This window comes from Oncorhynchus mykiss, chromosome 7 (genome assembly GCF_057628025.1).
Source record: "Oncorhynchus mykiss isolate SJ-2025 chromosome 7, ASM5762802v1, whole genome shotgun sequence".
NCBI classification, from domain to species: domain Eukaryota; kingdom Metazoa; phylum Chordata; class Actinopteri; order Salmoniformes; family Salmonidae; genus Oncorhynchus; species Oncorhynchus mykiss.
The window spans coordinates 12065001-12087453 of NC_143028.1; the positions used below are offsets into that span (position 1 = coordinate 12065001).

The following is a 22453-nucleotide window of genomic DNA, read 5'->3' on the forward strand; positions in this document are numbered from 1 at the left end:
TACTACTATTCAAAGACAGTGTTTGTTCAGTTTTCACAGTTTTTTTATATTTTTAAGTGTCTATATGTCTGTGTTACGTTGAGTATAGGGTATGTTTTTTTACTGTGGAGATATCTTGACACTCTGACTTTGCAAGACTCTGTATCAATGGAAGTAATGAACACCTGTATTAACCTAACCTCCCTCTGTTGTCTGCCTCCCTAGGCCCTGAGAACAACGCAGCGACCGGATTGGCCCACTCCCAGTCTCGGGCTATGATTGCCGCTGCCGCCCGCCGCCGAGACACCAGTCACAATGAGCTGTACTACGAGGAGGCGGAGCACGAGAGACGCGTCCGTAAACGCAAGGCCCGGTGAGAGACAGGTTTGGGGGGTTTTCGGCTGTTTGGTAAATGAATGGAAGGACATATGGGGATTGTTTTTATACATATTTGTGGTAAAGGAGCCGTTTGGACTTACCAACCAAACGGATACTAAAGTATGTCTCCTCTCTTTGGTTTGATATTAGATCACATTTACATTTGAATCGCTAAACAGACGCTCTTATCCAGAGCAACTAATAATTAGTGCATTAATCTTAAGATAGCTAGGTGAGACACAAAAGTTTGACCTAAATAAAGTACAGTACCAGTCAAAAGTTTGGACACACCTACTCATTCAAGGGTTTTTCTTTATTTGTACTATTTTCTATATTGTAGAATAATAGTGAAGACATCAAAACTATGAAATAACACACATGGAATCATGTAGTAACCAAAAAAGTGTTAAGCAAATCAAAATATATTTTAGATTCTTCAAAGTAGCAACCTATGCCTTGATGACAGCTTTGCATTCTCTCAACCAGCTTTACCTGGAATGCTTTTCAAACAGACTTGAAGGAGTTCCCAGATATGCTGAGCACTTGTTTGCTGATCTTCTTTCACTCTGCAGTCCATCTCATCTCAAACCATCTCAATTGGTTTGAGGTCAAGTGATTGTGGAGGCAGCACTACATCACTCTCCTCGGTCAAATAGCACTTACACAGCCTGGAGGTGTGTTGGGTCATTGTCCTGTTGAAAAACAAATGATAGTCCCATTCAGCGCTAACCAGATGGGATGGCATATCGCTGCAGAATGCTGTGGTAGCCATGCTGGTTAAGTGTGCCTTGACTTCTAAATAAATCACAGAGAGTGTCACCAGCAAAGCACCATCACATCACCTCCTCCATGCTTCATGGTGGGAACCACACATGCGGAATTGACCTACACTGTGTCTCACAAAGACACAGCGGTTTGAACCAAAAATCTCAAATTTAGACTCATCAGACCAAAGGACAGATTTCCACCGGGTCTAATGTCCATTGCTCATGTTTCTTGGCCCAAGCAAGTATTTTCTTATTGGTGTCCTTTAGTAGTGGTTTCTTTGTAGAAATTGGACCATGAAGGCCTGATTCACACAGTCTCCTCTGAACAGTTGATGTTGAGATATGTCTGTTACTGGAACTCTGAAGCATTTATTTGGGCTGCAATTTCTGAGGCTGGTAACTCTAATGAACGTACCTCTGCAGAAGAGGTAACTCTGGGTCTTCCTTTCCTGTGGAGGTCCTCATGAGAGCCAGATTCATCATAGCGCTTGATGGTTTTTGCGACTCCACTTGAAAAAACTTTAAAAGTTCTTGACATTTTCCGGATTGACTGACCTTCATGTCTTAGTAATGATGGACTATTGTTTCTCTTTGCTTATTTGAGCTGTTCTTGACATATGGACATGGTCTTTTACCAAATAGGGCTATCTTCTGTATACCACCCCTACCTTGTCACAACACAACTGATTGGATCAAACACATTAAGAAGGAAAGAAATTACAACAATTAACTTAACAAGGCACACCTGTTAATTGAAATGCTTTCCAGGTGACTACCTCATGAAGCTGGTTGAGAGAATGCCAAGAGTGTGTAAAGCTGTCAAGGCAAAGGGTGGCTACTTTGAAGAATCTCAAATATAAAATATATTTTGATATGTTTAACACTTTTTTTGGTTACTACATGATTCCATATGTTTTATTTCATAGTTTTGATGTCTTCTATTATTGTACAATGTAGAAAATAGTAAAAATAAAGAAAAACCCTTCAATTAGTAGGTGTCCAAACTTTTGACTGGTACTGTAGTTAAAAGCTAATTCAAGACAAGTGCAGGTAATTGTTTTAGTTCTATATATTTTTGTAGTTACTCCTATGCCATGTAAAGCCTTTTTAGATGTTTCCAAAGCCCCTGTAGTAGAAGTATACACTCCATCATTGTGCGCTGAACAACCACATTGCACGCTGAACAACCACATTTCATGTGCCCTCCTAGACTGGTGGTGGCGGTAGAGGAGGCCTTCACACACATCAAGCGCATGCAGGAGGAAGAGCAGAAGAAAGCCCCCGGGGACGTAATGGACCCCCGCGAGGCCGCCCAGGCCATCTTCCCCTCCATGGCCCGCTCCTTGCAGAAGTACCTCCGCACCACCAGGCAGCAGCACTGCCACAGCATGGAGAGCATCCAGCAGCACCTGGCCTTCTGCATCACCAACAACATGACACCCAAGGTGACCAAGTGTTCTCATCAGTGGAGGCTGGTGGGAGGAGAAATCGGAGGACAAGCGGATTGTAATGGCTGGAATGGAATAGTTTGGGATTTCATTCCATTCCAGCCATTACAATGAGCCCGTCCACCATCATCCCCCACTGGTTTTGACCAACTCCTTTGAGTGGCACCTTACTTGCATAGTAGTAACAAATAATTATGTTATTGGGAAAGTGCTAACTCCTCTCCTCATAGGCCTTCCTGGAGAGTTACCTGACCCCCGGGCCCACCTTGCAGTATGGCCGCGAGCGCTGGCTGGCCCGGCAGTGGACTCTGGTCAGTGAGGTGTCGGTCACCAGTGGCCTCAAGGAGGGCGCCATCTTCCTCCTCAAGTGCATAGACTTCAGCCTGGTGGTGACGGCCAAAAGGATCCCCTACATCCAGCTTTCAGAGGAGTTCATCGACCCCAAGTCGCACAAGTTCGTCCTGCGGCTACAGTCAGAGACCTCTGTGTAGAACTGGACAACTGTTTTTACCACCACACACCTTTTTTTAGTTTTGTTTTCAAAATGTTTTTATTTTGGGTTTGCAGTTTTATTTTATTTTTGGATTTTTATATTATATATGAATATATATGTTACACATGTTGGAATATATTATCATTTTTATCTATGGTTTACCTGGTTTGAGTTAATATTTTTTTTAAATGTTTTAAAAAATATACACCGGTGATGAATTTGACTTGTCTTGCATGCACACACAGAAGATTGAACTGGACTCTGTGGAGATGGAACTGTAGATGAACAATGTGTGCACACAACTGCATATGTGTCAATGTCTATGAACACAATCAGTTGTTCCACTTCTGAAAGACTGATGCAGAGCTCAAGACAAGGAATTGTTTTAATTCCATGACTCCAGACAGAAAGTGGAGACCGAAGGAGGGGGACGGCCATTTTGACATCTCACCAAAGAGTCAAATGACACTACTGTTGCCATGGACATTCCTTCATTCCCCCTCAGCCAAACCACTACAGATGGTGAACTGCCACTATTTAACTTCTGGACAAAATGTATATTTTAACACAACCGTCTCAGGCCTGTCTGCTGTTCTGAAAATATAGCTACTTAATTGTCTTTTTTTTTTAATGTTACATGCACATGTTCTCTACATCTGTATATTGATTATGTATAAACACATTGTGATATAATGGTGTTTTAAGTCTATGCGTACTGGGTCAATCTCCCTCCCATTTCCTTATATCCCGATCTGTGGGTGTACAGAGCAAGACATGAATATCGGTGGCATTCATTGTTATTCTGATATTTTAAAAAACAACCTTGTTTAAGCTGTTATTGGTGATGTTAAATAGAAATTCTAATTCAATGCCAATTTATACGATTACCCCCCCCCCCCCCCCCCCCCCCCCAAGGCTGAAGTCCTTCAATCTCCAGGGGATCTGTTAAAAAATATATATATATTTTTAGACCTCAAAGTGTGTACTGTAGTACGGCTTATGCATTCAGCAGCACTTTCCCAGGCGCAATGTCGCAATACAACAGCATGTTATACTGCAGTACATCTCATCCACAAGCCAGCGCTCTCTTTAGCCAGGTTATTCTGTACTATACAGGACTATGTTCTTTTATAAGTACTACTGTCAACACGGGCTCAGAATGGTCCATCCATATCCCAAATTAACTTATGTAACATTTTCAACATACCATTATACACTCATGGCTGGTTTGTAAAGCGGAGCTCTTCAAACGTATTAGGAATCCCATAGGATCCTGATTGCTGATGTAAGTCAATATTTCCAGCTTCTGTAATGGATTTTGGAGATGTGCTGCTGTCTCGTTCCACTCTTACATTTTTCAGAGGATGGTCCCACTTCCCAGCGTAGTCATATTTTGATAACGTGTCCATTAAGGACCCTGTATTTGCTGAAACTTAAGTTACCTTTTTATAAAGCGACACATTCATTCCCTGCATATATCTCTTCTCAGGGTTCAGGCTTTCCTTTATATCATGCTTCCTTTGCCTGCACTCCGGGAGAGAAGATACACAGATACAACTAATGTATGACACTGATTTGGACCACAGCCTCAATCTGCCTGTGTACCTTGTACACGGTACGCAGAACTCTATTCAGAACCGTGCTTCTACACCTGCATTGTTTGGGGTTTTAGGCTGGGTTTCTTTACAGCACTTTGAGATATCAGCTGATGTAAGAAGTATGAGTATGGTACTAGGGGGTGAAGAGGAGCCTCCCTTGTAACTCACCCGTCTGGTTCATCTTCTAATACAATGTTATCAAGCGAGATATCATGTTGAGCCGTGAATCTGGGGACCTGATAGCTTTGAGTCTGTTCCTTATTTAAAAGGATGAACATACAAATCACTCATGACATCAGAATCCTATATTCTCCCCAAGTGAATGTGGGTGGCAGATTGAGATCCATCCAGGATGAATTGTTTCAGAGGTGATCAGGATCCTATCTACTTAAGATCTCATAAATCCCCATGTAGAATGGACTTCCGGTTTGTCGAGGTCCTCCACGGTATTACAGCTCTGCATGTCATTCATGAAAACAAAACTGTCCGTGGGCGCCCCCTGGCAGACAAACCAGAAGGTGTCAGACTTTGGTATGGCAAGGGGTTACTGTTGGGTGCTGACACATTCACTAACAAACGCATGGTGCCGTGGCAGGTTATACACAAACCATTTTTAACGGTCAGCATGTGGCTCATAAAAGCCACTTGGAAATGCAACTCTCTTTGTTTTCTCAGTCGTCATGAAAACATTTTTTTATACTTATAGCACTGGGAGTCTTTTGTACCCATAATTGATGGACTTTGTCTTTACACTGTATGTATTTATGTAGCTAAGCGTGTGCACATGCCATTCCCTTATCACATGCTCATCAGCCTTCCCTGTACTGACCGCAGATTGACGTTTATTGGGATTAGTCTTGCCCTGGAGGCAGAACTGAGCGATTTCCGCTAGATGTTCCAGTGGCAAAGTCAAATTGTCTGTATGGCAAAAATGAATCAAAACAAAAAAATAGCTTTTTGTTCTTAATTTAAGGTTAGTGTTAGCAGTGTGGTTAAGATCATGCCTTTGTGCCTGTGCCAGCTAGTGACCACTCTGTAGAGCTGCCTCCGGTACAGGAGTCATCCCAATAAATGCTAACCTGGGTATTGACCTCTGTCATGGTTTGCTGGCCTGGTCACAGATCTGTTTGTGCTGTCAGGTTCTGCTAACCTGGCAGTAACTGATCTGCGACCAGGCTAAAGGTTAGCCAGGTTGCACCCATACTGTAGACCTCTGCTTTTTACTGACCTGACAACGCATTGTAATCAATGTGTCAATTTCACTATACAACATAGGCATTTGTGTAAAATAAACATTTGTATGAACATTTATTAACTGGCTCTAAGAAGGACTGTTTTTCAAGCATTCCATTGAAATAATATTTTTTTGGACCACACAACTATATCCTAGGCATGTCTGTGGTCCTAGGGTGGTTATAGGTGCGACAATGAGTGCCGTTGGTACTAAGAAATCTCTTGTATTGACTGTCACCCAGGCAGAGAACGTGAAATGACCATTACTTGTTGCCTCTTCTGTGAAGGCTCAATAAGGAGCTGTCAGTGTGTATAATTGTCCAGACTAGAGTTCCACTACTTTATAAATTATTACAGTGCAGCCAGACTACCCACAAGTACCACAGTGTGTTATGACCTATTAACTGTCAAACCCCATTTTTAAACATTCTGATCTGTCATCGCCCATTAACAGTTTGATCCTGCTATATGAGCCAAATGTCACCTTTTTGGGTTATTTTGGGGCTGGCTGGTTGTTGTCATGGTGCCCATAGTAATTGGCTTGCTGTCAGGCTCACAGTGGGGCGCCACACAGCTTTGTGGGTAAATGAATGTGTGCAGCGGCGACGCACGTGACCTCATCCCCCGAAAACTAGCTGCGGGCCCACCTGTCACTACTCATCTATCACCGGTTTAACCCTCGCTTCTCCTTCGCTCTCCAGAAGAGCCACAGAAATACATTGTCAAGAGTGTGGAGAGGAAACGAGAAGCATTTGCATCTAAATGGAATGTTTTTTTTTCTCATACTTTCCCTCGTTTGGTTTTGTAATGACTTGGTGATGTGTGCTGGCCTGGCTGTGTGCAGACCGACTGAAGCAGAGGGGAGAGATCAGTGGTATTTTGTTCTCACAGCCTGCTCTGAGTCGGGCCTTTTGGGCTTTGGGCTCTGCTGAACAAGATCAGTTCTGGGTAGGGCAGATCTTTAGTACTACCCTGTGCTCACAGAGTCTGATGAAGCTCTCCTGACCAAGGAGCTTGACTCTGAAACACATCAGGAATACACACTGAAAGGACCTATGCAGCTGTTTTTATCACAATATCAAATTATTTCTGAGTAACAATTAAGTACCTTACTCTGATTATTTTCAATTAAATTGGTCGAAAATAAACAAAAATAGCAAAGGGCAATTTCTCAAGCAAGAATTTACTGTAGCTGGAACTATATGGGAGTGGTCTGAGAGGGGAGGGGAAAACAGAAAATTGGCTGTTATTGGCAGAGGTTTGAAACTCTTTCTTATTGGTCTATTAAATGAGAAGTTTGCTTATTCACAACAAAATCTATTTTTTAAAATGTAAATTCCATGTTATAGAAGGGTCCAGACACTTTTTTGCAATTTCACTTGTTTTTGAGAAAAGTACACAGTATGGGGGCTCTGAAAAAAACACAAACAAAGGCCCCAAAAACATTCAGAACTTTAACTGCAACATTATATTCCGTTTTGTTGCGACTCAAGCGATATCTCTCCTTCCATTCCAGCAGGAGGCTACACGGAGAATGGAACAGCTGGGTAGGGGAAACGTTGCATGGAATATAACGCTGTGGATAATGTTCGGAATGACAATTTAACGTGTGCAACATCTAAACACCTGCATCACGATACTGAGCGCGTTTCCGTTTCTAAAATTACATATTTGGGTGTTTTTGGAGCATTTGTTCATGTTTTTTTAGAGGCCCCGTACTGCACAACGATGATGAGGAAGTGAATCGTTGCTTGGGGTAAGTTTTTTTTTTTTAAACTAGTGAAATCACCTTAAATAACCTGAAACATTACAATTACATTGAGATTTGGTTGTAAAAAAGCCAACTTCTTTAACTATATAATTTACTGCATCCCACCAAAACAGGCTGAAATTTCAGGTGGTCTTTTCAAGTAGTGTTTACACTAAAATAGCATCTTTCACAATTTCACAGTATTATTCCAACCTCGTGGAAATGTATATAAAACACAGGAAATCACATTTTTGATTTTACTGGACCTTTAACTGTGCACTAATAGTGGCAGGTGCACATACAGTGCCTTCGGAAAGTATTCCGACCCCTTGACTTTTTCCACTTTTTTGTTACATTACAGCTTTATTCTAAAATTGATTAAATTGTGACGAAGCAATAATAGGTTTAGACAGTTAAAAAAATATATATATTAGCAAAAATATCACATTTACGTAAGTATTCAGACCCTTTGCTCAGTACTTGGTTGAAGCACCTTTGGCAGCGATTACAGCCTCGAGTCTTCTTGGGTATGACGCTACAAGCTTGGCACACCTGTATTTGATGAGTTTCTCCCATTCTTCTCTGCAGATCCTCTCAAGCTCTGTCAGGTTGGATGGGGAGCGTTGCTGCACAGCCATTTTCAGGTCTCTCCAGAGATGTTCGATCGGATTCCGGGCTCTGGCTGGGCCACTCAAGGACATTCAGAGACTTGTCCCGAAGCCACTCCTGCGTTGTCTTGGCTGAGTGCTTAGTGTCATTGTGCTGTTGAAAGGTGAACCTTTTCCCCAAATCTGAGGTTCTGAGTGCCCTGGAGTAGGTTTTCATCAAGGATCTCTCTGTACTTTACTCCATTCGTCTTTGCCTCGATACTGACTAGTCTCCCAGTCCCCGCCGCTGAAAAACATCCCCACAGCATGATGCTACCACCACCATGCTTCACCGTAGGGATGGTGCCAGGTTTCCTCCAGGCGTGACGCTTGGCATTCTTTCATCTCCACAGAGGAACTCTGGAGCTCTGTCAGAGTGACCTTCAGGTTCTTGGTCACCTCCCTGACCAAGGCCCTTCTCCCCTGTTTGGTCGGTGGCCAGCTCTAGGGACCTGCACCTGAGCTCAATTTCGAGTTTCATAATACTTATCTAAATAAGCTATTTCTGAACCTGTTTTCGCTTTGTCATTATGGGGTATTGTGTGTAGATTGAGGAATTGGTTTGATTTGATCCATTTTAGAATAAGGCTGTAACGTAACAAAATGTGGAAAAAGTCAAAGGGTGAATACTTTCCGAAGGCACTGTAACTCTGCCCCTCAATCAATCGTCTCTTTTTCTTTGATTTTGTACCTGCAATAAACCTTTAAGTCCCCCACAAAAAATGAACAAGTGTTAGGGCCACACTGTTGAGCTGATAGAGGTAATCTCCATCCAGCCTCATTCTCTACCTACTCTTATCCTCTATCTTAGGGCCATGTCTAGAAATGATTCTAGCTAACCCTAAAATAAAAAAACCTAACCCTTTTCCTAACATTAACCTAATTCTCCTAACCTGCTGCGTAAATTCTCCTAAACCAGCTCCGGAAAGTCCATTTGAACAAAAGCTGTATCCCTTCTCGACCAAACCCTTCCTTAATCCCATCTTCCATAGAGCTTGTGCTGGACACTGAATAACCCAGCCCCTGAACTACATGCCAGCCGCTCGTTGCATTTACTTCAGCCATTATTCATGTTGAACATCACGTTTTGTCATGACACGGGTATCAATAAAACTGAAGGCCCTGGAGACCCTCACTGGGGGCCACAACCATAATTCAGACACTCATTCTGGTCTTAAGTGTTTTCATTCCCTGGTTCCCTTGGTGCAGGGAGAACATGCAGTCATCTGTCCTGTCTCCTGCGGATACAACCTCTTAGCTCCTCCACCACATCCCTTCAGCCATAGCATGGCATGTTTATGCATTTTGCCATAATCCAAACATACCGTCTGCATACCACAGCATATGAGTAGCTGGAGGGGGGTGGTTTTAACTGAATCTCTCATTATTCATTTATACCCAGTAACACCGATTCACCCAGAGTGTGTGTATGTTAAGTGTATGTGGTTGCGGTTGTGGGGTGGGCTGCCTGTGCTTCTCACCCTGTATTAGGACTAACGATGTTGCATTATTCAGAACGGTTTGAATAATTCATAGTGAGAAGTGTATAGCCAGAGAGGATGCTGGTCAGGACTCTGGCTGGCAGTGTGAGATCTGACCTCAGTATTTGATTATTTTTTATTTAACTAGGCAAGTCAGTTAAAAACAAATCCTTATTTACAATGACGGCCTACCCCGGTGAAACCTGGACAACGCTGGGCCAACTGTGTGCCGCCCTATGGGACTCCCATCATGGCCAGATGTGATGCAGCCTAGATTCAAACCAGGTACTGCAGTGATGCCTCTTGCACAGAGATGCAGTGCCTTAGACCACTGCGCCACCCAGAAGCCCCTGTAATGACGGGCCTGAAGCGCACTCTCTCACACACCCACACACTCGCGCACACACACAGGTGGAAACCCAGTTGTCGTACTTAAGTAAAAGTAAAGATACCTTAATAGAAAATGACTGAAGTAAAAGTTAAAATAATTTGTTTTTGAAATATACTTAAGTATCGAAAGTTAAAATATAAATCATTTCAAATTCCTTACATTAAGCTAACGGCACCATTTCTTGTTCTTTAAATTTACGGATAGCCAGGGGGGGGGGGGGGGGGGGGGGGGGTTATAGGAGGACTGGCTCATTGTAATGGCTGGAATGGAAGCAATGGAACGGAGTCAAACGTGGTTTTTATATGTTTGATATCGTTCCATTTATTCCATTCCAGCTATTACAATGAGTCCACCCTCTTATAGCTCCTCCCACCAGCCTCCACTGGTACACACACGTCACACACATCCACACCCAAAACCTTTAGGTTACATTACATTTATTCATACACAATCACATAATTATACAATCAAGTATTTATGGAATCAAGACAACACAACCTGGACTCATAAGAACCTTTACAATCCTTTGCCATAAAGAAGCTTTAGCTTTTTTGCAGTTTATTTCACAGTCTAATTAAGTATTTACGTGCTATGGTCTGAGAAATTGCATGGTAACAATTGGTTATTTTAGTGCTTCTAGTACAAAGAACTGAACACTGCAGATATCACTGCAGATACCTGGTATCATGTAGTAAAGCTATACATGGACTTTATCTTTAAATAAATCCCAAAGAAACCAGGCGTTTACCATTCGATAATTCTCTATAACTACCATTTTACCCTACAATTTTCATGAAAATACAAGATAAAATACCAGACTGTTCAATGAAACATGCAATCTCTGCTGGACTGCAGGTTAGTCACTGTCATCATGGTCGTCATAGTCATCACCATGATCATCATGATCGTCACTCTGGTGCCTCTCCTCCCTGTCAACCGCGTCATAATCGTCCTTCACATCATCGTCATCCTCAGTGTTGACCTTCCCAGACAGCACGTCTTCGATCCAGTCCTCCAGTTCCTCAGCTGTGGGCAGGTCTTCATCGTTGGACATGTCCAGCCAGACACTGTCCGCCTGCCACAGTGGGGATCAAAGTTCAACCACTGGCCACCTCATCCAATTCAATTTTGTCTTCAGCTCAAGAGGTAATACAGAGTCTATTGTAATGAGATGTCCAGAGGTGTTATCTTACCATTACGTTGAACCAACAGGTGGAACACAACTTAAGTTAAAGGAGAGCTCAACTTACGTCTGTCACGTTCACAACTCCAATCTGAGGCTTAAACAGGTTCACCTTGAAGGTCTTCTCCCAGTATGTGGTCAGCTGGATCGGAGAGACAGACAAGGCATTGGTGCAGTTTATAAAGCTGACCAAGCACACCAGATGAAATAGGTCATCATATACAGTATGATGGTGTGTGTGGGGTCAGAGGTCATACCAGTGGGAAGTCATCAGGGTCTATCCACACTATACTGAGCTCAGGGTTGTTGGTGTTGTCTCTGGCCACGTCTTTCAGGATCTCCAGGAACTCATAACCATCTGGAGAAATCAGATGGACAGCTTAGAGATATTTGTACACACCCATTTGTGTGTCTATCCATGTACTGTGTTAAATATGGAATCCACATTAGGGGAAACGGCGCCACTGTCCGCCCCAGCACCTTTGTTATTATTTTTATTGTGTGGCCAAAGAGGAAATTGCAGTACATATTCTGCTGTTCTATCTGTTGTTTTCAATAACATCTTTGTTGTTGTAACATTCCAAACGGACGTTGCAGTTTCACCATTTAAGGATTCCAGCTTTACAAATGAGAAAATAAAAGATCAACAAACCTGGGTCTTCCTCCTCAGCAAAGGCTACAATGTGGATCCCATCCAGGTTATCCTCCTGGGAAAGGGACGTTGAATTTGTAATGGGTACACATATAATACCACCAGTATAATTCCCTTTTCTCAGGGAGAGGTACAGTAACACTGTAGGTAACTCACCCACGTCTCAAACATGTCCTCTGCACGCAACTTTCTCAGAGTCGCCCTGCGTAAGACAGACCGCAGCCACACAACATTTCAAGAATATCCAACAGTAAACTGGGTCATCTATATGAGATCAGGAAGAATAGCAGTGATGATATGAAAAATGACTGGATTCTAATGATCCATCTGCACCAACGGGAGAAGTTAGAACCACAGAACTAAAGGGTCGCACACATCGCGTTGAATGTGGATCTCCTGTTCAAGTCTGACTGACAACATTTTCTACATGTAAAATCGGTTTGCACACGGTTCACTCTCGGGAGGCAAACGCTATTGGTGTTCAAGCCCTTAAATTAAATATTTATTCGGGTTACCTTTTGTGTTGGTGGACAAACTCCACTATCTCCATCTCTGAGAGTTGCCTGCCAGGGAGGATGGCTGGTTCCTCCATGAAGGGCTCATAGAAGTTCACCTCGTTCATCTTCAGAGAAAGGTGCTTCGCCGTCTGCATCACAACACACATACTTATCCATCACTGCTGTTGTGTCGAAACTGACCTCGATACTGTCTACACGCACACAGGTTTGACTTGATTCAGGTTTGTGGAGTGTACTGTACTTACAGCTTTGTCGAATGTGGCAAAGAACTTGATGTAGGGCTGAAACCGCTCTGAGGCCTCCTGGAACGCCTTGTAGTCTGATAGAATGGAAGAAGAGGAAGAGAGAGAGAAAGAAAGAGATTACAGTTTGGCAGGATTGCATTCAAAACTCATCTTCCTTCAGAAAGCTATGTGATCAGGAAAACAAGGGTTGACATTCAATTTCAATTTCCCAGCGTAATCTCTCTCCCTCCTCCTCCTCAGTAACAGAACCATTTTACATCCAGCTTCTGAGGCGCCAGGCTATCCTCTCAATAAGCCCCAAGGTCACGGCCGTAGGACCTACAATCTTCTCTCCGAAATAGGATTTTTCCTAATAAAAGCTGCATCACGCCTCTGTCAAATATGAGATTTTATCTTCCCTTCTCTCGTTTCTCTGTTTCTTCTTTGGAGCAGCACTGTCTATAATTGCTCTCGACCTATTAGACAGAGAACTAGAAACTATTAAAAGCCTCTCAGGAGGCAAGAAGGAGTGTAGATCAGCCCAGAGCAAAGTGTCTTTATAGCATCTGGCTTAATGGCTATTTGCCTCTATTAGGTCCTATGTGGAGTAGTGAGCTTCTGGGGAGTATTGGGCAGGAACAGCAGGGAGATTTTAAGGGGGCTGATTTGGACAGCTGAAGTATGAAACCACACTGAGACGAGTGCACCTTAAAGCAAGAGACAATTTCTCACTCCCATGAGTTCTTCACACAATTCACTTGTTTGACTCGTGTGAACAGGCCATCTCATAATGCATGCTTTGGCTTACACAGACTCACATGAGTCCTCTCCCTTGAAGTAACCAATGAGGCGTATGTCTTCCTCCATCCTCTCAAAGGCCCTCAATTCCATAGGATTACTGATGAGCTCCACTGGGTCCTCCAACACCTATGAGGCAGAGCAGCACAACAGCATGGCCATTCATTAACACAGTGGGAGAGAGTGGGCTGTGATGAGTGAGTTGCCTTTAATAACAGAAAAGTTGCCACTTGTACCAGGCAAAAAGCATTGCTTGTACTGTACATGAGCAACAGAAGTTTACTCCTTGCGTTTATCTTTTATTCATTTATCATGTTTCCTCTCTACTCCCTTCAAACTACACCACCAGCTGTATTTACCAGTTACAACATCCCTTCAAACTACACCACCAGCTGTATTTACCAGGTACAACATCACTTCAAACTACACCACCAGCTGTATTTACCAGGTACAACATCCCTTCAAACTATACCACCAGCTGTATTTACCAGTTACAACATCCCTTCAAACTATACCACCAGCTGTATTTACCAGTTACAACATCCCTTCAAACTATACCACCAGCTGTATTTACCAGTTACAACATCCCTTCAAACTATACCACCAGCTGTATTTACCAGTTACAACATCCCTTCAAACTATACCACCAGCTGTATTTACCAGTTACAACATCCCTTCAAACTATACCACCAGCTGTATTTACCAGTTACAACATCCCTTCAAACTACACCACCAGCTGTATTTACCAGGTACAACATCCCTTCAAACTATACCACCAGCTGTATTTACCAGTTACAACATCCCTTCAAACTACACCACCAGCTGTATTTACCAGTTACAACATCCCTTCAAACTATACCACCAGCTGTATTTACCAGGTACAACATCCCTTCAAACTATACCACCAGCTGTATTTACCAGTTACAACATCCCTTCAAACTACACCACCAGCTGTATTTACCAGGTACAACATCCCTTCAAACTATACCACCAGCTGTATTTACCAGTTACAACATCCCTTCAAACTATACCACCAGCTGTATTTACCAGTTACAACATCCCTTCAAACTACACCACCAGCTGTATTTACCAGTTACAACATCCCTTCAAACTATACCACCAGCTGTATTTACCAGTTACAACATCCCTTCAAACTATACCACCAGCTGTATTTACCAGTTACAACATCCCTTCAAACTACACCACCAGCTGTATTTACCAGTTACAACATCCCTTCAAACTATACCACCAGCTGTATTTACCAGTTACAACATCCCTTCAAACTACACCACCAGCTGTATTTACCAGTTACAACATCCCTTCAAACTATACCACCAGCTGTATTTACCAGTTACAACATCCCTTCAAACTATACCACCAGCTGTATTTACCAGTTACAACATCCCTTCAAACTACACCACCAGCTGTATTTACCAGTTACAACATCCCTTCAAACTATACCACCAGCTGTATTTACCAGTTACAACATCCCTTCAAACTATACCACCAGCTGTATTTACCAGTTACAACATCCCTTCAAACACGAACTCTGCTTCTTTTCCCAGGAAAGACAAGGGGGAGAGGACTTAGTGTTCTCCTGCTGAGCCTTGTATTACATTGCAGCATTTACATATCATCTAACGAGGCAGAGGCTGTTCATTTTTTATAACATGATGAGCTAGGAAGTCTTCTCCCCTTGCGGTTCTATCCCTCTTACACTGGAGGAAGAGACACTTCCCTCTTCCTGCTGTCTTCCACCTCCCTCTTACCACTCTCTCCCATGTCCCACTTCCCTCTTCCCTCTCTCTTCTACCTCCCTCTTCCCTCTCTCTCTCCCTCTCCTACCTCTCTCTCCTACTTCCCTCTCTACTACCTCCCCCGTCCACCTCTCCTACCTCCCTCTCTCTCCTACCTCCCTCTTCCTCCCTCTTCCTCCTACCTCCCTCTTCCCTCTCTCTCCTACCTCCCTCTTCCCCTCTCTCCTACCTCCCTCTCCTACCTCCCTCTTCCCTCTCTCTCCTACCTCCCTCTCCCTCCTACCTCCCTCTTCCCTCTCTCTCCTACCTCCCTCTCCCTCCTACCTCCCTCTTCCCTCTCTCTCCTACCTCCCTCTTCCCTCTCTCTCCTACCTCCCTCTCCCTCCTACCTCCCTCTTCCCTCTCTCTCCTACCTCCCTCTTCCCTCTCTCTCCTACCTCCCTCTCCCTCCTACCTCCCTCTTCCCTCTCTCTCCTACCTCCCTCTTCCCTCTCTCTCCTACCTCCCTCTTCCCTCTCTCTCCTACCTCCCTCTTCCCTCTCTCTCCTACCTCCCTCTTCCCTCTCTCTCCTACCTCCCTCTTCCCTCTCTCTCCTACCTCCCTCTTCCCTCTCTCTCCTACCTCCCTCTTCCCTCTCTCTCCTACCTCCCTCTTCCCTCTCTCTCCTACCTCCCTCTTCCCTCTCTCTCCTACCTCCCTCTTCCCTCTCTCTCCTACCTCCCTCTCCCCTCTCTCTCCTACCTCCCTCTTTCTCCTACCTCCCTCTTCCCTCTCCCTCCTACCTCCCTCTTCCCTCCCCTTTGATCCTACTCACATCCAGCAGGAATTCCACCAGCGTGTCTGCTGAGAATTCCCCGTCAAACTCGATCACACGGTCGTCCTTGAAGATGTACAGACTGCCCTCCTCCTCCAAACCTGAGAGCCCAGAGGAAAGGAGGATTCAGGAAGCATTGGTGACTGAGTGCCAACTGGAAAACAAGCCTTGACAATTACCTATTTTGTAGAGATCATGGTATTTTGATATTTTTGATGTAAAGGATTAGTTCAGAAGCCTTGTTTCCATATTCGTGTTTTGTGACCAGGGATTTGCCTGACCATATGACCTGACCAGGAATATGAACTCAGCAAAAAAAGAAATGTCCTCTCACTGTCAACTGTGTTATTTTCAGCAAACATAACATGTGTAAATATTTGTATGAACATAAGATTCAACAACAGACATAAACTGAACAAGTTCCACAGACAAGTGACTAACAGAAATGGAATAATGTGTCCCTGAACAAAGGGGGGGGGGGGGTAAAAATAAAAAGTAACAGTCAGTATCTGGTGTGGCCACCAACTGCATTAAGTACTGCAGTGCATCTCCTCCTCATGGACTGCACCAGATTTGCCAGTTCTTGCTGCGAGATGTTAACCCACTCTTCCACCAAGGCACCTGCAAGTTCCCAGACATTTCTGGGGGGAATGGCCCTAGCCCTCACCCTCCGATCCAACAGGTCCCAGATGTGCTTAATGGGATTGAGATCCGGACTCTGCGCTGGCCATGGCACTGACATTCCTGTCTTGCAGGAAATCACACACAGAACGAGCAGTATGGCTGGTGGCATTGTCATGCTGGAGGGTCATGTCAGGATGAGGATGTCTTCCCTGTAACACACAGCATTGAGATTGCCTGCAATGATATCAAGCTCAGTTCGATGATGCTGTGACACACTGCCCCAGACCATGACGGACCCTCCCCCACCAGATCAATCCCGCGCCAGAGTACAGGCCGCGGTGTAATGCTCATTCTTTCGACGATAAACGCGAATCCGACCATCACCCCTGGTGAGACAAAACCACGACTCGTCAGTGCGTTCCTGGTGTAACTCGGGCAGTTGTTGTTGCCATCTTGTACCTGTCCTGCAGGTGTGATGTTTGGATGTACCGATCCTGTGCAGGTGTTGTTACACGTGGTCTGCCACTGCGAGGACGATCAGCTGTCCATTTTGTCTCCCTGTAGCGCTGTCTTAGGCGTCTCACAGTACGGACATTGCAATTTATTGCCCTGGCCACATCTGCAGTCCTCATGCCTCCTTGCAGCATGCCTAAGGTACATTCACGCAGATGAGCAGGGACCCTGGGCATCTTTCTTTTGGTGTTTTCAGAATCAGTAGAAAGTCCTCTTTAGTGTCCTAAGTTTTCATAACTGTGACCTGAAATGCCTACCGTGTCTGTAAGCTGTTAGTGTTTTAATGACCGTTCCACAGGTGCATGTTCGTTAATTGTTTATGGTTCATTGAACATAGCATGGGAAACAGTGTTTAAACCCTTTACAATGAAGATATGTGAAGTTATTTGGCTTTTTACAAATGATCTTTGAAAGACAGGGTCCTGAAAAAGGGATGTTCGTTTTTTTTGCTGAGTTTATGACCAATGATGACGTACCCAGTTTCTTGGCAACTTTGGCATCCTTCTGAGAGTCAACCATTCCAAAGCCAATGTCCTTGTCCTCCAGGACCTGTGCAGTCAGCTGAGGATTTAACAAGACACAACATTTGTCATCAGCCAACTTGGTATTTCAACAACGTAGCAACAATGTGTTGTTTGGGGTGTTGTGGGCAATTATTTCCTTATGATCCACCTCAAATCATTAGACATATTCAGCATTGCATTAGTTGACTGTGGGAAATAGAAATATATAACCTGCTTTCAAGCTCAACTTCCTCTCTCCCTGATGCTTGGAATTTGGGCTAGCAACTGCAGCCAGTGCTGTCTTTGTCTACACAGCTTTGATCACCAAGGTTATAGAGGAGAGCACCCTGTGGACTGACTGTGGGAGAAACTCCTTTGTAAGTGTCAGCACTGTTTACTGTTCAGAGAACACTTCCTCAGAGAGGAACAAAGGCCTCCTATCTCCCACTGCACTGCAGAGGGCTAAAGTGGAGTTTAACTGAGGTCCTTTTGTTGTGACTGGGGTGGGTACTTCTCACTTTTTGAAAAACAGATGTTTGCAAATAGTTAAGCTATTGTTTAGTATGCATCTTTACTGTCACAAGAAGCAATGGAGCCTCTGCCATTAATTAGTTCATGGTCATGAGCCAAGTAAGTAGTTACAGTGCATTCGGGAAGTATTCAGAACCCTTGTCTTTGTTCACATTTTGTTAGGTTACAGCCTTATTATATTCTAAATTGATTAAATAGTTGTTTTCCCTCAATCTACACACAATACCCCATAATGACAAAAACAGGTTTAGACATTTTTGCAAATGTATTAAACAGAAAAAAATGAAGAAAAAAAAAGTACTCAGTACTTTGTTAAAGCACCTTCGGCAGTGATTACAGACGCGAGTCTTCTTGGGTATGAAGCTACAAGCTTTGCACACCTGTATTTGGGGAATTTCTCACATTACATTCTTCTCTGCAGATCCTCTCAAGCTCTGTCAGGTTGGATGAGGAGCGTCGCTGCACAGCCATTTTCAGGTCTCTTCAGAGATGTTTGATCGGGTTCAAGTCCGGGCTCTGGCTGGGCCACTCAAGGACATTCAGAGACCAAGCCATTCCTGCGTTGTCTTGGCTGTGTGCTTAGGGTTGTTGTCCTGTTGGAAGGTGACCCTTCACCCCAGTCTGAGGTCCTGAGCGCTCTGGAGCGGGTTTTCATCAAGAATCTCTGTACTTTGCTCCATTCATCTTTCCCTCGATCCTGACTAGTCTCCCAGTCTCTGCCGCTGAAAAACATTTCCACAGCATGATGCTGCCACCACCACGCTTCACCGTAGGGATGGTGCCAGAAGTCCTCCAGACGTGACGCTTGGCATTCAAGCCAAAGAGTTAAATATTGGTTTCATCAGACCAGAGAATCTTGTGTCTCATGGTCTAAGAGTCATTTACAGTAGGTGCCTTTTGGCAAACTCCAAGTGGGCTGTCATATAGCTTTTACTGAGGAGTGGCTTCCGTCTGGCCACTCTACCATTAAGGCCTGATTATTGGTGTGCTGCAGAGATGGTTGTCCTTCTGGAAGGCTATCCCATCTCCACAGAGGAACTCTGACAGAGTGACCATCAGGTTCTTGGTCACCTCCCTGACCAAGGTCCTTCTCCCCCTATTGCTCTTGGTGGTTCCAAACTTGTTCCATTTAAGAATGATGGAGGCCACTGTGTTCTTGGGGATCTTCAATGCTGCAGAAACTTGTTTGTACCCTTCCCCAGATCTGTGCCTCGACACAATACTGTCTCAGCGCTCCAAGGACAATTTCTTCCACCTCATGGCTTGGTTTTGGCTCTGACATGCACTGTCAACTGTGGGACCAACTACGAGACCTTGTGTGCCTTTCCAAATCATGTCCAATCAATTGAATTTACCACAGATGGACTCCAATCAAGTTGTAGAAACATCTCAAGGATGATCAATGGAAACAGGATGCGCCTGAGCTCAAGTTCGAGTCTCATAGCAAAGGGTCTGAATACTTATGTAAATCAAATCAACTGTATTCAAATCAAATTGATTAATATAGCCCCTTCTTACATCAGCTGATATATCAAAGTGCTGTACAGAAACTCAGCCTAAACCCCCAAACGGCAAGCAATGCAGGTGTAGAAGCACGGTATTTCTAAATAAGGTATTTCTCTTTTTCATTTTTAATAAATGAGCAAAAATGTATAAATCCTGTTTTCACTTTGTCATTATGGGGTGTTGTGTGTTGATTGAACATTTGTAATTGAATCCATTTTAGAATAAGGCTGTAATGTAACAAAAAGTGGAAGAAGTCTAGGGGTCTGAATAATTTTAGAATGCACTGTATAAACTATAATTATAAGCTGACCTAGAAACAGTGCTGGGACATTGGGGGAATCAACATGGGAATACCCATAATCATCACGTCCTGATGGTATGATATTGCTCTGTTCTACAAGAGAAACGAGGTAATTCTCTCTCTGAAATTACCAATCAACCGTTTTCATTTGTTTAAATTTCACCTTTATTTAACCAGGTAGGCCAGTTGAGAACAAGCTCTCATTTACACCTGCGACCTGGCCAAGATAAAGCAAAGCAGTGCAACACAAACAGAGTTACACATGGGATAAACAAACGTACAGTCAATAACACAATAGAAAAGTATATATACAGTGTGTGCAAATGTAGTAAGATTAGGGAGGTAAGGCAATAAATAGGCCATCGTGGCGAAATAATTACAATTTAGCAATTAAACACTGGAGTGATAGATGTGCAGAAGATGAATGTGCAAGTAGAGATACTGGGGTGCAAAGGAGCAAAAGATAAATACCAATATAGGGATGAGATAGTTGGGTGACAGAAAGGTATGTGTGATTGAGGTGCCATTTGGCTTTGAGTAATCTCTGACATCAAATCTTTGTTTTACAAAGGCTTCTAATATGGTCATATAGCAGCTGTCCAGGCACAGAACTTATTTCTTTTGTCCACACAGTGTCCAGCAATGCTCATTTAAAATGTCCTGGTAGCGCATAAAGATGTCAACTCTATTTATGATGTCACTGGAGTTGAAGTGACAGACGGTTAACTTCAGCGAGGGAAACCATGTAAATCAACCAGCCTGAATGTGATGGAAAGACGATGCTGACCTTGGGAACAAACAGATGCTTTTACAAAGATGTATCTAAGGAACTAGGATGTGTAATATATCTTCCATGTCAATTATCAAATTAAATGTATAAATTCACTGTGATTACCATTAAGCCTTAAAGCTCTACATGTCCCCATCCTCATCTGTTAAAATTACCTTTTGTCTGTGCTCTACACATTTTGTCTTGGGGTCGAATAATAATCCCATAATCCTATTCACTACCTTGTTGACCTTGCTTACCAGAAAACATTTACTATCCGGGATCCTTGGAACGTATCTATCCTCAACCTTTGCCTTAACCATAACCATAACCCTTACCTAACCCTAATCTTAACCCTTAATTTAACCATTTTACATTTCAACTTCAATGGGGGGTAGGGACATCCCAAGGATTCCGGATAGCACTGACCCTCAGACAAGGAATGTTGGCCCCTGTTGGCTGACCTATAGCATCTGAACATCCCTGCTCTACTTTCTCCCTCTCTCTCTCCTCCACTCTCACCTCATCTCCTCTCCCCCCTCTTACCTCCAGCACAAGCTCAGTCATCTGAAGCTGCTTCTGCCTGCCTTTGTGAGCCGGCTGCGGTTCATGGTAGAGTAGGCATAGCATGTCAAACCTCTTCAGAGCCTTCTTGTAGTTGCGTTCGTTGATGTGCAGAACGCGGTCCTTCCCGTCAAAGCTGGGGAACTCCAGTCCCTGCTCTGCAGAGCACAGCGAGGCCAGGTACAGACAGGGCAATAGGGACAGCCAGAGGAGCTGCATGCTTCTTAGAGGGAAATACCCACTGGTGGACAATGAGTAGGGACTGGAAGAAGCAGGGGAAACTATACAGAACTAGAACCCTTGAGCCTTCAATGGGTAGTAGCCAGTACTAGCCACCAATTTGCACCAGTTAAAGATACAGAAAAATATGTTTTTGAAAATAACAAACAAGAGAATAATTATTGTTTATCCTAAAGTCTCCAGCTTTGGTTGTATTCTTTCACTCTCTCTCCCTCACTCTCCCTAGTTATCTTTCTGCCTCTCTCTCGCTTTCCCTTCCTCGTCCTCTCTTTCCTCTCTCTCTTCCTCACTCTCTCTAGCTCTCTTTCTGCCTCTTTTCCTTCCTCGTTCTCTCGCTCTTCCTCACTCTCTCTAGTTCTCTTTCCTTCTCTCTCTCTTGACTGCCTCACACTGTGGTTGAAAAAATAAGTCCCCAAAAGTGAATCCGGGGAGTTTTGGCAGAGTGGAAAGCTCACAATAAAATAGCAAGTGACCCCCTTTCTATCGCACTTGCGGGGTCTTTTTAGGAGGCCAGTTGTTTCTGTGCTTAAAATAACTGTTGGGCTGCAGAAAAGAGGACAGATAGACAGATAGGAGAACCCCAGGGGGTTTCCACTGTCTCTCTATCAGCGCCTGACATGATAAAACATCTCTCTAGCTGTCGGGGGAGTGGCTAAGGAGTTGGGGTGTGGGGCGGTGGTGATCAGGATCACCATTATTTTAGCAATGAGTGTGTTTTCAGTAATGTGAAGTGCTGTTACAGCAATGCATGTTATCCTAATACAGTAGAGTGTTTAAAGAATAATAGGTC

At 43.8% G+C, this 22453-nt stretch overlaps 2 protein-coding genes across 5 annotated transcripts in view; one reads left to right on the plus strand and one right to left on the minus strand.

Moving 5' to 3' along the window:
• The window catches only part of LOC110527404 (vang-like protein 1), a 51426-nt gene extending 47668 nt beyond the window's left edge, over window positions 1–3758 (plus strand). For all 4 annotated transcript variants that reach the window (XM_021608651.3, XM_021608649.3, XM_090240299.1 and 1 more), the window contains 3 exons: window positions 205–352; window positions 2335–2569; window positions 2803–3758. In XM_021608651.3, coding sequence (XP_021464326.3) covers window positions 205–352; window positions 2335–2569; window positions 2803–3063 — 644 coding nt within the window. In that variant the 3' untranslated portion in view covers window positions 3064–3758. The remainder of the gene's footprint in view (window positions 1–204; window positions 353–2334; window positions 2570–2802) is intronic.
• A 6827-nt stretch (window positions 3759–10585) lies between these two features.
• On the minus strand, window positions 10586–22230 carry LOC110527405 (calsequestrin-2). The gene is made up of 11 exons (XM_021608652.3): window positions 21406–22230; window positions 17726–17810; window positions 16113–16213; window positions 13561–13669; window positions 12764–12837; window positions 12516–12646; window positions 12157–12202; window positions 12001–12055; window positions 11606–11706; window positions 11416–11490; window positions 10586–11240 (listed from the first exon to the last, which is right to left on the minus strand). The coding sequence occupies exons 1-11, from the start codon at window positions 21640–21642 to the stop codon at window positions 11022–11024; spliced, it is 1233 nt and encodes a 410-aa protein (XP_021464327.2). The 5' UTR covers window positions 21643–22230; the 3' UTR covers window positions 10586–11021.
• Window positions 22231–22453: the final 223 nt, after the last annotated feature.